Below are 18,271 nucleotides of genomic sequence, written 5' to 3' on the forward strand. Positions count from 1 at the left end.
TTAGCTCAGCATAATGATTGCCATGTTTCTTTTCAAATGTTGCGAGATAACGCTCAGAAGTCGAAAAACTGATGAGGTCTGACAGACAGGCACAATCATCCAAAAGTGGTTAATTTCATCATGGGTTTCACATCTGATAGTTTGGTTGTTCCTGTCCACATGACTTCTTTTCTAAGTATAGAGAGATTATATAGCGCGCGCACTTCTGCAATGTGAGCAGGGTGCATCTTTTTTTATTGTGTGTGTGTGTGTGTGTGTGTGTGTGTGTGTGTGTGTGTGTGTGTGTGTGTGTGTGTGTGTGTATGTGTGTGTGTGTGTGTGTGTGTGTGTGTGTGTGTGTGTGTGTGTGTGCGGGCGTGCGTGCGTGCGTGTGCGTGCGTGTGTGTGCGGGCGCGCGTGCGTGTGTGTGCGCGTGCGTGTGTCTGTCTGTGCATGCGTGTGTGCGCGTGCGTGCGCGTGCGAGCGTGTGTGAGTGAGTGTGTGTCATTAATGCTGTTTTGTGTGGGCATTTATGGTCTCGCACCTGTATGAATCCACCGAAATGCTCTTTGGGTCAGCTAAATGAAATCTCATAGTGACATTAATTGGGTCTTTCCGCTGTTCAGATAATTGGGAAATCACAGCCTTGACAAACGAATTAAAAATTTAAATTAAGCCATTCTAAAAGTTGAGATTGTATATATGATTGTAGCTGTAAGAGTGCACTCACTGTATTGTCAATGTCAATATTGCGACCTGTTATTTGTGCGCCTCCGTCACTACGCGATGTGTCGCTGAGGATGTTCCTGATAAAGGTTGAATGACGTCACCGAGCGTTCAAGTAACCCAAATGCCCATCAGCGTCTAGCGGTCCTTTCACCACGGTTGCGACCGCAAAAAGGATTTAGCTTCTGTGCATCTAAGGTAAGATTTCATACAATCTGTTATTTCGTTTATTTGCAAACCTCAGGTCAAGCTCTCATCATTTTTACTTCATTGTATTTTGATGGCAGCTAATAATTTACAATTTTTGACTCCGAATAGAGTCCTCATAATTGAACTGTAGAAAATGTCTAGACTGTACAGGCTATATTAGTTGAAAAGCTGAAACGTGCATATTAATAAGTAGCCTTAGCAACCTACTTTATATCTGAGGTCTCTGAGTCTGACCTGTCACTCTCTGGTCTTCAACAGGTCACATCAGGTCTTTAACGTTTGTTTTTACTCATTTTTTTCCCACCATAGAGCGCGTGCTCCTTGTGCATTTTGATGATGGGAAGACTAGACACTGTCAGAGAATTTAACTTATTGACATGGCTCCGAGAGGAGAGACAGTCGAGGAAGTTGATCCTAATTATCGTTTTCATCGCCCTGCTGTTGGATAATATGCTTCTAACGGTGGTTGGTACGTACAATCATTTCACACCTGTTACATGTGCGGTGCGGTCCCCAGTATACTCGTGCCTTGTGTTCAACCTATTGTGTCAACCGCTTGTTTCACATCTGACCTGCATTATTCACTTGTCGCACATTTATGCCCTTATAAATAATCACGGCTGTTCTTGGAAATAAATCAAGAGTTTGGAGAGGTATCTGAATGTTCATTGTACTATAGTACTCATATTGCAAATATTTCATTCTTTTTCATTATTTTAATCAGTAGTCTCTTTAAGACTCTGTTTTCTGTACAATTCAATTGTTTATCTTTTTGGTAGGAAACAGAGATAATTCATTTCAACTTCCTTACTGCTGAGACCTTATTGCTCTCCCCCCCCCAAAAAAAACTACTTAAACCTTCTGATGTACACTGCTCATAGGCTAGTCTTTTGCTTGTCTTAATTGTTTGCTTACTCTTGCATTAGGCTGGATCATTCATTTAATTAATATGAGACATATATTTACACATCAGACAGATATCTCAGTGGGAAATATGTGGCTATATCGTTCAACATAAAGAGATGATGAAAAGTAAATGTTGCTTATAATGTTGTGCCTTTAAATATTTCTTCCATTATGCAACACATTTATTTCTACAGAAATCCTCATGACCCTCTTGATTATGCTAATTGGGTTTCATTAGCCTACATTAACAAGTAGGAGGTATTTGCAGTGCCTGTTATCATTGATGTACCGCCACAAGATGTGCAACCCATCACTGTATGTGTTTCCAACTCCCTGTCACATAGAGTTAAAGGGGAAGTATATTTTCGTAACTGACTAATAATAAAACATTTTGACCAATGGATTTGAAGCTGAATTCTGACCAACTGAAGACTTCTATTGAGAGCCAGTGGATTTGTTTGACTGTTTCTGGATAAGAAATATAAATCTGGTCCCTATATTTTCGTGCAAAGGTTCTGAGTTTCTTGCGATTACCTTGAAAGCATCATCGCTGTCACTACCAATACATCTGATAGCGATACCAGATTCTACATGACCCTGATACAGTAGGCTGTTCCTGGGTGCATTTACATTGACTTTTTTTTTTGCCATTTAGCAGACGCCTTTATCCAAAGTGACTTACAAATACATTTGTCTAAGTAAGCAAATCATCTATCCATCAGTTATCACAAAAAAAGTAATCTATGCTCAGGCCAGACCCCTGCCGCTTGTCTCCCATACATTGTCAACTGGGACCTAGATACAGACGTGAATCTGTGTCCACTGATGTGTGGATAAGTGCCAGTCAGTGAGCCCTAAATCATTGGAGGCAAATCTAGATACACAACTAGGAGCTGGTGTTTTGTTCCCCAAGTCTTTTTTTTATTTTATTTTTTACAGATTATGAAAGTGCTTTCAAATTATGTGTCATACATTGAAATCTGAAAATAGTTGAAGAAGAATGTTTATTTGAATGTTGATACACCTCAAACCAAATAGCAGAGAAAATCGCTCTGAATCAAAACGCACTGTGCTCCATGGCACTTGCTAGCTAGCAGCCTACAACAGAGAACATCGCTGTGAACATATCTAACATTGCATGTTTAGCACATCACAACATGCTGATAGAACATGAACATGCTAAAAACACATAGCTACACATTAGATGATCACACAGTCCTTGCTTTTTGAACAGTCCTAAAACTTAAGTTTGTTTACAAGACACCAACACTAATTGAGTACAGATCAGGATGGCACATGATACAGTGAATCAAAAACAAGCTGAGTTCGCTAACAAATTCTAAGTATTTAGTGATCCTAAAATTGTTGTTTGTTATATTGAGTGGGCTCTTCAACACTTAAACTTTCATAATATATATTTTTTTTTTCTGAGACTTCATGTTTCCTGACCCGTTACCCCTTCCTCCAGCCCCTGTCACCTATAGTGACCATCATAGAACCATTGTAGCAACCATCCTCGTGAGGCCAATTATTTTTGTTAAAATAGGCTACTACACTTGTCAGCCTCAATAAGTAAAAAAGGAATTAATCAATTCAATATGCTACAGCAATATCTCTGGAGGTCTGTGTACAGGAAGGTAGCTGATTGAAAATGTTCTCCACATCTTCTATCTCCATGGCAGTTCCCATCATTCCCAGCTACCTAAACACAATTGACAGTGCAGCAGCCAACGCCGCCAAGAACCACACAACCTCACCAGACAGCCCTTCTGGGACCTTCCAGACCATAGTGTCCCTCTACGACAACTCTGTCAAGGTAACCAGCGGAGGCCCAGAGGACTCCTCACTTAGACCCTTAGCTCAGACCACCCCAGCCCCCACCTCGGCCCTCGTCACCCAGAACACCTCAGACCTCAACTGTCCCAAAGCAGACGACCAGCTGCTGAATGAGAACGTGAGAGTGGGACTGCTCTTCGCCTCCAAGGCCACCGTACAGCTGATCGTCAACCCCTTCATCGGACCACTCACCAACAGGTGGGTGACTGACACTCTCTAACCAGCAGGTTTGGGGTTTGGGCTGTCATGTGTCCCATCTCCACACCGGTGTGTGGTTTGTGGTCCTATACTGTAGCTTTTTATACACTGACATTTAGTCTATTTGTTCATAGACTATGTGTTTACCTTGGTTCTGTGCGGCTTCTTCTATCCATGTACAGTTTTTAAAATAATTATAGCACTCGCTGACTGCTGTCCATAGCGTGTTATGATTATGAAATGTGGCCTTGGCCTACCATTTTCTACAAGGATTATGTTTTTTGGCTGATGAATATGACACACAGATCATATTTTAGTGTCAATGTGAATGACAGTGAAGTGAGATGACAGCAGACAGAGCCAATGTGTCTTCAGAGTTCAGCACGTAGCCACACTGGGACGAGTGCCTCTCGGGTCACAATGGCTTCCTGCTACTGAAGCCTGGAGCTAAAATGGTGACTCAGCCTCCCTTGCATTCTGGGTACTTAGTCAAAGGTCATTATTGAACAACATTTATGTTCTTATCTGAGGCAAATCACAGTAAATTGGAGAGGGAGAACAGCAATAGACTGTTGTTTGAAGTGACAGGGAGGAAAAATCAAATGCTGTACGATAACAACATTTGTTCAGTATATAATGCCATTTTGAGGCCTGTCGTAGAAATAGCTAAATATAGAATCAAAAAGGCAGCCTGCTTCGTTTCAAATTGCATAGGAAAAGGTATTTAATTTACTTTTGCAAAAGGAGGACAGTTTACAGCATGTCAAGACAAACCTGACAGTCAAAGGTCCTCAGAAAAGTCAAGTTACCTGCGGTCACATCTCTTTTTATACACTTAGATTACAAATCCGCCCTTAGGTAAGGTCAAACCAATCATTAACAAGGGGTGTGGTATTGTACAGGGAGGAAGATGAAGAGGGATGAAGGGTATGGGGGAATCCAGCCCTCCCTTTACATTGGGGAAACAATGGTGGGGGAGAAATGTTTAGTGTCTCACAAAGACTGGTTTCCCCCCCTGTAGCTTGATTATATTGTATGCATGTTTGCTGTATGGATTCCTGTTTGTATTATCACAATACAATATTAATAGCCTTACATATACTGTAAGCAGGGACAGTTATTATATTTAATATTTTTTGTTTTATTTGTATGCCCTAAATGGCACAGTTATGTGTTTTTATGAATATAAGTTGTTTTGTGGATAGACAGAACATGTGTATGTACAGTATGTGAGGATAACTATTCCAAACTGACCAAAGTATCCCAAATAAATCACTGTGAAGCATCTTCTGATGGAATTATCATCAAAGGACTACAGAAAGGCACTCTAGCCATGCTTAGTATCAACAAACAAATCAAAGCCAGTATGTATTGTCTCAGCTGTAATTGAGGCAAACAACGGAATCCTATTATTTCCCCTTAGTCTTCTTCCATCTGAGAAGGGACAACACAAGGCAAGTCGTGCATGTCAGGTACTGAGAACAAAGAGACCTACATATCAGCTATTACTTTGTCTAATGCGGAGCTGTAGACATCAGTGGGGTTGTCAGCTAACCCTCAGGAAACAAACTTGCAGGGCTGACATGTTTAAATGGCTAAATAATAATAATAATAATAATAGTTCAAGATTCAGGATTTTTTTATTGCCATGTGTGCCAATTGTTATTCTTTTTTATTACATCCCATTTATCATTATAGTCCATAAAGCATCTAGTGGGTGTAGTTCCTTCTCATCCCATCTGGGCATCAAAGCTGTAATTTAAAAAAAGAAGACAATACATTTAAAATGATTGCCCACTGTTATCAACACACCATTTTTACAAAATACTACTATGTTGGTAAAATAGAAGTAGTAAACACTGACACACACACACACACACGCACGCACGCACGCACGCACGCACGCACACACACACACACACACACACACACACACACACACACACACACACACACACACACACACACACACACACACACACACACCAAACAAAACCACTAAGTCAGCTAACAAAAACAAACACACCAACAATCTTCTAACAAAGCTAGCTAACAAGCTAACACCTGTGTGGCTAGCCTTGTAAACACTGACACAGCTTAACAACTCAGTACATTAGTTAACACTGACACATAACACATAACATGACATAACATGTCAACCGAGTGTTTTAGAAAGTGCTTTTTCTGGACCAAAACAGTGTTTGCAAATGAAATATTTCTTTCAAGGGATCTCATTCCCTGATAGTTTCCAATTACGTAAACATGACAAACTTTTAGAAAGCATGTTACATACTGGACCTTTGAAAGAATGTTACATACTGGACCTTTAAGTGAATTGAAATTGCATGAGCAAAAAAACAGAAGTATTGTTTTTATTTCCAATGACTGAGACAATATAGATGGAAAATGTCGATCATTATCATAATTATCTTGAACAGTAATTTCTATTCATTAGAGGATTGGACAGAGGATTTTCTCCAACTATGATGAAAGGCAGACTAAGGGTGTGTTCTCACTAGAATATTTGCTTCACTTGGAATCGGAGTTTAGGATAAAATTTGCTTTGCTCTGCGTCCGCGCATTCGAAGTCACTCCCGGAGCAAACAACCGACGGATGCTCTGCTTGAAAAGGGTGGTTTCGCTCCGGTTAGAAAGGACGCATCCATCACTTTGCTTCGCTTCGCTTTTGGTGAGAACGCTGCTCGAGGCTGTCCATAGGAAAACAACAGCGCATGCGTGTTGATCCGGATAAGAGCGGGACGAACGGGCAATTTAGAGAAATAATTTATGCAACAATGTTGCAATCTCATCCACTTGCTCCGGCTCATGATTCGGATTTTCATGTGAGAACATGACCTTAGTAGCAGATATAATGTTAAGCCATTAGCTTGCAAATGTTTGCTGCAACTGGGTTGTCTAATAAGGAAACAAGGCCCAGGTGTATACTAATTGATGCTCTAATCTCAGAGGGAATCTTGGTTGCAAATAGGAAAACCTCTTTCACATCTTTATCTGATTTAACAAGAGACCACCTTATTGTCATCCCATTCTGGATTTTGGTTACAATCAGTACTCAAGTTGTAAAAGAAAATCAGGGGGGATGGTGGATTTTATCATATGGGGACAATTTTAGCATCCCCACAGCCTCAGTGACTTCAGTGTCAGTGACTTGGTAAAAATGTCATCGCATGTGTGCGTGCCCCCTCGCCCACAATATTTTACTCAATATGCGTAAAACTAAATGTTGAAATTGCAGTACTATGGTCTTGTTCATTGAAAACAACGGATAGGAAGGTTTTATGCAGTGCGTTTACATATATTTTCTTATTCTATTTGCTTCCCTTTCCTTTTAACTATAATTATATATATATATTGTATTGCATTGTGAAAATATGTCTTTGTCCTTACAGAATAGGATATCAGATCCCCATGTTCGCTGGGTTCTGTATCATGTTCCTGTCAACTATCAGTAAGTAGAACAATAATAACAACAATAGAAAAACAATACCAACACATAATTGTGTACAGTAGCTATCCTAATGATATATTTTCATGATGGCTATTTCTTTTGTCTTTTTTTCTGAATATTGTTGTTGTTGTTGTTGTCAAGTGTTCGCCTTCTCATCGAGCTACACTCTGCTGTTTCTGGCCAGATCCCTACAAGGCGTGGGATCCTCTTGCTCCTCTGTGGCTGGTAAGATCTCTGGAATGATCCCCCAAGACAATGTGGTCCGCACTCAAAAAGCTGTCATAAAATTTGCTCCCTTTTTACAGTTAAGTGATCGAGACCTAACTAACTAATGGACTCTTCCAGGGATGGGTATGCTTGCCAGTGTGTACCCCGATGACGAGGAGAGAGGGAATGCCATTGGAATAGCCCTGGGGGGTCTCGCCTTGGGAGTGCTGGGTGTGTATACCTGATCCTACCCTGTTTACATGTCAACCTTCCTAACTAAGTTGTAAAGTATGTAGCAAGGGCTCTGTCCAAAAGTTCATAGATCAGAATAAATGTAATTGTCAGAGTACAAAGTACAAAGTACAAAGGCATAGTTTAAATAATTTTGTGATACACTCCCCTACTCCTACCTACCAAATCAAAGGCATGTTGCTTATAAAGTTTATAGAGGTCTAGTTTGATCTCTTCAAAGTGTGAGGAAGATAATGTGTTTTGATATTGTCATTTGAGCTCTTAAGAGGCCTTACAACAACACACCAAGAAGACATGGCTGAAATGTATTCTTATTTGTATTCTTACATGTGTTATTTATTTGCACATAATATTATGGTTATAAAAAGAAGTGTAGAAACCTAAAAGGGCTTCAGAGGAAACCTCACCCTTCAAACTGTTGACCACCCTGTCTCTCCTCCGCACAGTGGGTCCACCATTCGGCAGTGTGATGTATGAGTTTGTGGGGAAGACTGCACCTTTTCTCATCCTTGCTGTTCTGGCTGTGCTGGATGGAGGTAGCTCTCTCTATTATTATTATGATTGTGATTGTTGTTGTTGTTACTATTATTATAATTATAATTATTATTATTATTATTGCTGCAAATACATTTTTAGTCACCTTTACCTGGTAAAAATTAAAATATTAAGCTCTCTCTCTCATCTCCAAAACAGGAGACATCTGTATGGTACAGTAATAACAGTATGTTTGCGTAACAGCCTCTTGTGTGTTCCAACAGCACTCCAACTCTTTATTCTCCAGCCCTCCAAGGTGATAGCAGAGGTGAGTGAAGCGAGCGTCCTTATGGTTTGGTTAGTTGTGGAGGACTGTCTGTAGAATGTGATAGAACACAATAGTGTATTTCTATGCATGTGTAATGAATTCATGCAGCGGCACAGTATTCTCAGAGATTCCTATGTTACTATGTCATATCATCAAAATGGCACACTTGTCCATGATTGAAGAGCTGAATGACAGTGACTTATGAAGGAAGTCTCTGGGCCGGGTTCTCTGTAATGATGGGTGCCTAGCTCACTCAGATGTGACATGTGCCTAACAGACAGATCCCATACTTTGATCTATGGGGCTGATGGGTATCAGTCACCATGGATACCAAGGAGGCAGCGAGACAGACCCAATCAGGGCATCAGATGACAAGATGGTGGGTGTGATTGGCAGACCAATGACGTTTGTTGGGATGGATGTTTTATGTTCAGTGGATATTAATATTGTTTTTGAAGATTAATTCCAAAAAATGGAACCGGCTATAAGCCTAACACAATTCTTGCTGTTGCTACATCTCTGTTCGTGGCTGAGGTTTACAAACAGGAACACAGTCGTTCAGCTTAAAGACAGTGTTAGTGCGGCTGACAAGGGGTTATTGTCAGTGCTTTGGTAGTCATTAGTGAACTCGCTAATGTGGCCATTCCCCATTCATTAAGACCATGTACTCTAAGAGCAGAGAGAGAGTGGTCCATCCATTGGTATCTTTCTCAGCATAACTTGAGAAGCACACGTGACTGTGGAATAGGGGGGTGGGGAGCACAAGCATCACTGTAGTAATTAGGAGAGATGTGTTTGAGTCTTTGAACACTGAAGTCCAAAAAAGGCTCCCACTAGGGGATTTTTGCAAATGGAACTTGCATTTGATCAATTCTAACAGCGTTCATTTAAGTTCTAAACAGATGGCTATCATTTCAGCTATTCATTTCCTGTTATTCTCTCTCCATATAGAGCCAGAAAGGGAACTCAATATTGTCCCTGATGCAAGATCCATACATTCTTATCGCTGCAGGTAAGAAAACAAAATGATGTGTATATATATAATATATATAATAATTAATGTTCTAAAATAGACAAGAATACAACTTTTACCTAGCACCAAAGTAATATCTGTGGTATCCATTTGACAGTAATTCACACTAAGCAAAGAGGTGGTGGAAGGATAGATAGAAGGCAAATGTTGAGCCCCCCTCCAATTGATTTCTGTGTTAAGAAGTGTATTATTGCTCGGGAGTCTTGTGAGTGAGTGAGTGGGTGTGCATGTTAAAAGGGCTCATCTGTGCATCAGAATAAATGTGTGTGTGTGTATGTGGGGGGGTTTGTTTGAATATGTGAGATGCTGAAGTGTTGGGGGGAAAAAACATCAATGTGTCGGTGAGCCTCCTCACCACTTAAATGACCAGGCCAATGGCCCAGGGTGGCCTAACACTTGGTCTGAGGGAACAGGGGAGGGAGCGGCTGATGGAGGCACAGAGAATGTGTGAATATGGACAATAATACACCCAGGCTCCTCAGCCCACTTATCCTCAATCATATTTTCCTTCCCAGGTTCCATTTGTTTTGCAAACATGGCCATCGCCATGCTAGAGCCCGCCTTGCCCATCTGGATGATGGAAACCATGTGTCCAAGCAAATGGCAGCTAGGTATTAAGACATCTCTTTTCTTTTTTGTCTGTATTGTCTCGACATGATACCATTTTGCTGCCTAGATACCCCCAACTCTTTCAACCTAGAGGTTTTTGAAAATAGAGGCTAGAGGCTGTGATGTCTTGATAGGGATTTCATATGTATACCAAGATAATTGGGAATGATCAAAACTCCTAAAGCAGTTCTCCAGATCATTCAGTGTCCTTCTGTATCAAAACTGAATCATACCTTTTTCTTTTGCCGGCATTATTAGTTCGTTCTTTTTTTTGTCGGCATTGTCTATGAGGTCTAGAACAGATAAAAAGCAATGTGTGTTGATGAGTGCGAGGAAGCAGAGAGATTGAGGGTGGTGGTGGAGGACAAGGCAGGATATTAGGGTGTCATTTGCTGGAGGGTGGAGAGCGCGAGTCTTCATTACAGTGTCTGGGAGATGTGCTGCAGCCCCCCGATAGAGACTGATAATGGGCCTTCTTATCTGGACCCCCTCTCATACCCACAATCCTCTCTGTCTCTCTCCCAGGTGTCGCCTTTGTGCCAGCCAGTATCTCTTACCTTATTGGAACCAACATCTTTGGCGTTCTTGCGCACAAAATTGGGAGGTAGGGAGGGAAATGACTACACCTCCTTTTTTCTGTCTTCTTATCTGTTTCTCTCGCATTGATATCTGTTTCCTGTGCTATTGAGCAGCTCCAAATGAGATTTTTTTTTTACTGCCACATTTTGATGTTTGCTGTTACAGTGTGTGCATATGAGTGTTTGCAAACACATTTGTTTACTGTTGGCTGATCATGCTCAAGCCTGGTCACACATACATGATTAGTTCATTCTCAGCTTTTACATAACACGGAATGATAGTAATGTTTGGAGACTCAAATGTTGTCTGCAGACTTTCAGATAAGTAAAATACTTTCTTCGTAGAAGACCTTCTTCGACATATTACTAACAAAATCCCTGAATCAAAACAAATCCCCCAAATGCCTCAAGAAAAACAGATATCAATCAGCTGGACAGTTTGCTTCCTCTATTGCTTTATATGAAGTTTATTATTGTAATGAATCAGATTTTGCGATCTGACAGAACAGAGAAACAGTGGGTTGGGGGACTGTTGTGATTGGCTCTGAGCTGCTCCTTCTTCTTCCCCAGATGGCTGTGTGCTCTCATCGGCATGATCCTCGTGGGGATAAGCATCCTGTGTGTGAGTACTGTGGACATCATTATCATTAGGCCGAGTAGAATACAATATAACAATAGATAGTGCCAGATACTATACACATTCACTTTAGTCTCCACACAGCCCATTACATTTATTATGTATGAGATGTTTTACATTAAGTTTCTTGAGAAGCTTTACCTTTTCTAGTATGTTGTGTCTTCAATACTTTTGCTGTGAACGAATGTGCTTTCATACAGAGAAGGGGAGAGAGGAAACACTATAGCAGACCATCCTTAAGGTAGAAGGTAGACGGTAGTGGCCATTTTCCTTGAATTGAAGGATACGTTTGGAAGAAACAAACATAACTTATCCCTTAAAGTCTTTGAGGCTGTGAGAGATAAACATCCAGCTGCCCTAGCCAACGCAAGGCCCTGTCTGTCTGGCCTGAGTACCCTCCGTAGCAGGAGACCCATCTAGAGACATTGTGTTAATGTCCTTCAGTACCTTATCTCGTTAGTCTCCAAATCACATTGTGAGTCTACGAAAAGAATGAGAGGTCGCTCAGAAGTCAATTCCAAAGGTACTGTAGCCAGCAACGAGCAAATTCCCAGTGCACAGAGAATTACTTCCGTTTTTATTTATTTGTTTTGTTTTATTAGTGTTTATACTTGGTATATATATATGACTTTTACTATCTGAGCATGATATTCTATCTGTCACCTGTGCTCTAAATGTTTTCTCAACCACTTTATATAATAGGTATTTAATAGATATTTTTAAATGATCTTTCTTTTTCTAAACATGGATGCATGATCGGAATGTGGATACGATGGTATAATGTGTAATGTATGTGATTCCATGGGGGTCTGAGGGGTCTTGTACTGTTGTGTTTTATGTTCATGGGGATCTTACACATTGTACTGTTGTGTTTTATGTTCATGGGGGTCTTACACACTGTACTGTTGTGTTTTATGTTCATGGGGGTCTTACACACTGTACTGTTGTGTTTTATGTTCATGGGGGACACTGTACTGTTGTGTTTTCTGCTCTAGGTTCCCTTGGCTACCAACATCTATGGTCTGATACTTCCAAATTTCGGTGTTGGTTTTGCCATTGGTAAGTCTGATCATATAGAACCAACAGTCACAGGTTATGAAATCAACACACTCTTGTTTCTAACAGATCCTATTTGATGACTCAACAAGTTCTTTGTTGTGTATGACAGGCATGGTGGATTCTTCTATGATGCCTATCATGGGCTACCTGGTAGACCTGCGGCATGTGTCTGTCTACGGCAGTGTGTACGCCATCGCTGATGTGGCCTTCTGCATGGGCTTTGCTTTAGGTATGTGACACACAGAGACCTTTACATAACACCCCCAAGGCCCTAGGCTTGGGAGCTTCCACATGAATATGAAACATCTCTACTCTGTCACACATTCTCATTCTTATGGTTTTGTGGTATGAAGATTTGATATGGCATGCGTACGTGACACGGTCTGGTGAAGAAGTCAGTGTGTCGGCAATTCTCAAGTCGTGCAAATGACGCAAAAAGCGTCTTTCAAAAAAAAAAAATTCTGCTTTTTTTTCTTCATATTACGAAAGTTTAAGTGTAACAAACAACAGTGCCAAAATAATAAATGACAGAAAGCTCTGACTACCTAACCACCCCAGCTCTAAAATACTCTGGCGACCACCACGTAGGACAGGGTAAATACACAACACCCAGGCAGGAGACGACACAGAGTGAGAGTTATAATTCAGCCCACCGGGCGTATTTAATTGCAAAAAAGGAGTTCCAATTAAAGACAGAGGGATTGTCCAACTTAAACTCGCCTCCTGGTGTCTAACGTAGAACTTAGGGTGTCTCTTAGGGAGAGCAAAAGGGTGGACTCAGTACTCAGATTTGGGGGGACAGGTCGGTGTCCCGTCTGTGACTGGTCGCTCCGCTAGTAGTGGGTGGGCTCGCTCTCTCCGTCCCGCCGGTTATCTCCGCTCTGCTGGGAGAAGACAACGGTTATTACCACCAGGCACCGGAAGTTTCCGCCGTACTACGTAGCATGCCATGGCACACTATTATTGGCCTCACTGTTGGTAGGTCAGGGGGGAATACTGTGTCAAACTTTTTGTTTTGCATCTCCTCCTTGATTGATGAAATATCTTGTTGTTCTGTTGAAATTGCTCTGTACTGTTCTCTAGTTTCCACTCTTCCATGAGCTCACTGGCATGTGGCCTATCTCCTACAGGTCCGGCGATCGGAGGCCCCATAGCAAAGAACATCGGGTTCCCATGGCTCATGACCATTATCGGCATCGTGGATATCCTGTTTGCTCCCCTCTGCTTCTTCCTCAGGAGTCCGCCCGGAAAAGAAGAGAAAATGGTGAGAAATGTTGAACACACACACACACACACACACACACACACACACACAAACACACACACAGACAACCTCAGGCCCTCAGGTAGGGTGTTCCACAATCTAGGAGCATATACTGTATGCTAAAAGCTGATCCTCCAAATCTCTTAGTCCTAGCTTCTGGTACTATTAGAAGTTCCGTGCCACTAGACCTTAGGGGTCTAGCCGGTGTGTATCTTATGAGCCTTTAGTACCACCACTCATCTTTTACAGCCATTCCTTGGACACGTGGAATGAAAATAGTTCAGGCAGGGAACTAGAGTCAGAGTTTAAAGACAGACCAGGTCCTTCACCCCTACCTTCAGCTGCACATGATCACTGTGCCAACCATGCTACACCTCCACTGCAGCCTCCACCCCATACATCCTCAACCTCAGCTTTTGATTGTCTGTCTGTCTGTCTGTTTGTCTATCTGTCTGTTTGTCTGCCTGCCTGCCCCTCCTGCAACTTTGCTTCCATTTGGGTTGAATATATTTTGAGGTTCAATGAGAGAATCTGCATTGTTTGATATGACTTTAAGAATAATTGCACACTTGAAGAACTGAAGCTAGATATTGACTCATGATTGTATTTTATTATCAAAATAATGAAAGAATAAAGCCACTTGAGAGACTAATGCATGTGCCTTGGTACTATTGTTGTCTTTGATCATCAAAGCTACAGGACTAAAAGCATAACCCTTTGTAGGCTATTTGTACAATAATCATATTTTGTCTCAGGAAACTTGATCCTGAATAACAAACTCTTGATGGTCTTTTTGTTTCTGCATGGGCACTATTGTTTGGGGAAACTCTGACTATAGATAATTACCAAAGGTCACCAAATGGCTCAACAGCTCTTGCCTCCAGCTCAACGTTAACAAAACCATTTCAGGGCAAAACATTAGTATAGTTCCGACGTTCAAATATTTAGGGATCATCATTGATTCAAACCTGACTTTCAAAGAGCACATCAAGAAAGTGTCTGGGTGCCCCGCGGTGGTGTAGCGGTCTACGCACTGGCCGCTAGTGCATGCTGCCCACCGGGGCCGGGGTTCGTATCCCGGCTCGCCAGATCCAGATATGGCCGAGGCACACGGGAAGCGGCATATTGGCCGGCCGCTTCCGAGGGGGGGTATAGGAGTATTTCTGGACTAGGATCCGTCGCGCAACACCGCCCCCTGGGGTGCCGGAATAACGGTACTGGGCTCGAGGAGCCAGTCAGCCTAGTCTGCCTGGCACCCTCCTCTGGGACTGCCGGCCACGGGGTCGGGCGGCGGATCCAATGCAATAGGCAGGGGATAATTGGATGCTAAGTTGGGTTAAATTGGCTACCAAATTGGGTGAAAAAGGGATAAAATCTGAAAAAAAAAAAAAAAAAAAAAAAAAGAAAGTGTCTGGTAGGGTGAAGTTTGGCCTGGCAAACTTCAGGTACATCAGAAGCTCACTGACCATGAGTGCTGCCAGACTATATATGGACGCATCAATTATGTCGCACCTCACATATTGTCTGACAAGCTGGGGCCATGCACACAGCACTTCCCTAAAGCCACTAGCCAGTGGTCTGTCTCATCCATAAAATTCTGCACAACAAAGCTCCTCCCCCGCTTAACTCTTTCATAAACCGCGTGACCACAGCTTACGACCCACCAGAAGCACCTCTCGTGGCGACCTTAGTTGCATTCAGGAAAAGCACCTTCAGTAAACAATCCTTCTCAGTGATAGCAATAGAAAACTGGAACTCACTACCCAACCAACTCAAAGACATACATACTTACTCCACCTTCACAACACATGACAAGCCTGGCTGACACAGAACTATACTTGTCCTCATTAATCCCTCTCTGTGCTGCCTCTCCATAACGCCTTTTTTGTATGTTTTGGTTTGTTTAATGTATTGCTGTTTGTAAGTGCTTAATGTTGTGTGGCCTGTAATTGTCCTGTGGCTTCTATGTGCTTGAAATGTCGCTGCTCCCATAAGTGTGTATGTGGTGTGGTTTGTAAACATGCTCTGGCGTGTGTGTGCTTCTACGTTTTTGCTATGACTTCATGTGTCCCTGTCCCCTATGCGCTGTTAGTGTTTGTTGCAGCCGCTTGTAATCACCTCAGCTTGCTTACCGGTACTTGTGTTTTTTGTCATGTGTGATGTTGGGGTACCTTGTCTCAGCCACGTGTTCTTAGAATATTGAAATGTTTTCATTAATGACGTTACTTTTCAGGATGCCAGGTTGCAACTGGCCGGGGACTTCAGCTGAAAATTAGCCGACTAGGCTAACGCTGCCTTTTTTTACTGTATTTTATATACATATACTGTATACCCTAACCCTAACCCTATGTATTTGGATTGTCCTCGATATAATAAACTAATAAACTAAAACTAAACTAAACTAATTACCCTCTTCTCAGGCCATCTTGATGGACTCTAACTGCTCGATGAAGACCCGAACATACTCGACACAGGACACGCACTACCAAGGCGATGAGATGGAGACAGAGTATGACGACGAGTAGGGCCTAGTGACTGACACCAGCCATGTATGTTAACCTTCCAGAGGATCTATTTTGTTTTACAAAAAAAACAGGAGAAAAAAAACAACATCTACAACGAAACAAAACAGCCAAGCCGTTTCCGTGAGAACATCCTGCGTTGGGCTTTCACTGTTCTGTGTCATTGTTATTGAACGACTGGAGCAAACCAAAGTTGTTCTCAGTGTCTTTGGTCACAAGCATGTCGCTAGCCAACAGCCTTATCCAATGGAAGAGGGATTTGTGTGTGTGTCAAAACAGGGTTTACACGGGCAGTGAGAGCAGAGAATGTTGAGTCATATACTGTATAGCTCAGCTGAGGGTGATATTACAAATGATCAGGTTCTGTACTGTACAGTGACTTGGAAGGGAATACAAAACTGTCTTAATTCACCTCTTGGCCATTAAAAATGATAATCTTAAGTATTAACAACACATGAAAAACAAAGATCAATTCTGATTGGAAACTAACTTTGGATCAGATTCAGGATCTCAATTAAGGCACAATGAGAGCACTGTTTACAAGCTTGTCATTCTATGACTATAATTATAATTTATTATAATGATTATAATTTTAGCTGTATCATGATGAGGAATATATTTGGAAGGATAATTGGTTTACAGTATTAGGCAAGGCAGATCTCTATGCATGGGTATGCCTTTTACCTTGAAATGGGCCTTAAATGTTTCCGTTGATTCTACAATCATGGGTTATTATTTTCCAATTTTCTCAGTGAGCAATCGTGACGTTAGAATTATAAGGTTCTATCTCAATTTTTGGTCAGAATTGAGTTTTTGACATAATCTGATCCATTAGGTGTTTATTAATGCCTGTGTGGTGGTATTTTAAAAATGATGACATTTTTTAGTTAGTAATTAATCAAAATGGAAAAGGTTCCATCTCACAAAACATAATGGAATGTAAAAACTTTGACGCTCAATATCTCTGAACTACCCTAAACGGAGATAGAACCGTATCATTCTAAGCTCACATTATCTCTCTCTGTGCATGTTCTGATCATTCCTAGGCAGGGGAGGGTTTGTGTGTTTTTTTTAACTGGGCACATGGGAGGGTCATGCGTTTATTTTCCTGGTGTGATATGTGTTAATATTTTTGTGGGCTTTCTTACGTATATACAGTAGATGTATTACATTGAACCTAGGTAAAGGTTCTGCTTACCTGTGTCTCTATGAAAGCGTTTGTATTTCCCCAGTGCCCCTGAATGGACAGGCTCTGGGGAGTCCCTACATCGGCTGCCATCTCTGGTCTCTGGACTCCTAACTTTCCAGAGTGTGCGTAATTCTAACATTTGTGTTAATCTTGCATTTATGTAAATAGGAAATTTGCGCAATGAATCGAGTTACGGGCACAGATTTCTGGAGTTAGGATTCCACCGATAGTCGTCCCTTGCAGTTCTCTGTCCCTCCAAATGTCACATTTGTTTGTCCAGTCTTTTATTGTTGCCTATTAGTCAGTCAGGCGATACTGCAAGTTATCTTTTGCTTAAAAAGCTATTGAGATGAGGGTGTTCGCTGCAAAATATTGATCTGTTGATGTACGATCAGGAAAGACATTAGACATTTTCGGGAGATGAGTGGGATGTAGTTGGGAATATATTATATTATATTCATCTCGCCGCCACATGAATTGCAGAATGTAAACATGGCGGGAGACCAGGATTGGGGTCAATTTGTTGGGGTCATTCGTTGGCAAATAAGTTGACTCTACAAGCAATCATAATGTGGCTGCCTGTTTCGGTTGCTAATTAGCCAAACGGTAGATAAGTAGCCTAAAGGACTGTAAATATTTCACTGGCAAACAGTTAAAACTAGAAGAGCCACGGGTGGGGTCATGTGTGTATAAGTAAAAAATAAATGTATATCTTTGCACTCGATCAAATTTCAGGACCCTCCTTTCATGACTTTTCCTAGATATGTGCGTTCTACCACCTAGTATCCTTCTTTT

At 41.5% G+C, this 18,271-nt stretch overlaps 1 protein-coding gene across 1 annotated transcript; it reads left to right on the forward strand.

The window, feature by feature from the left end:
• Positions 1 to 1,251: 1,251 nt before the first annotated feature.
• On the forward strand, positions 1,252 to 16,290 carry slc18a2 (solute carrier family 18 member 2; the record flags this gene model as incomplete). Its single annotated transcript, XM_080531995.1, has 15 exons — positions 1,252 to 1,384; positions 3,504 to 3,855; positions 7,266 to 7,324; positions 7,466 to 7,549; positions 7,670 to 7,762; positions 8,230 to 8,319; positions 8,542 to 8,585; positions 9,537 to 9,597; positions 10,134 to 10,229; positions 10,753 to 10,831; positions 11,376 to 11,427; positions 12,438 to 12,501; positions 12,611 to 12,730; positions 13,632 to 13,765; positions 16,186 to 16,290. The coding sequence occupies 15 exons, from the start codon at positions 1,252 to 1,254 to the stop codon at positions 16,288 to 16,290; spliced, it is 1,566 nt and encodes a 521-aa protein (XP_080388121.1).
• Positions 16,291 to 18,271: the final 1,981 nt, after the last annotated feature.

This window comes from Nansenia antarctica (assembly GCF_963989245.1).
Source record: "Nansenia antarctica genome assembly, chromosome: 1".
Taxonomy (NCBI): Eukaryota; Metazoa; Chordata; class Actinopteri; order Argentiniformes; family Microstomatidae; genus Nansenia; species Nansenia antarctica.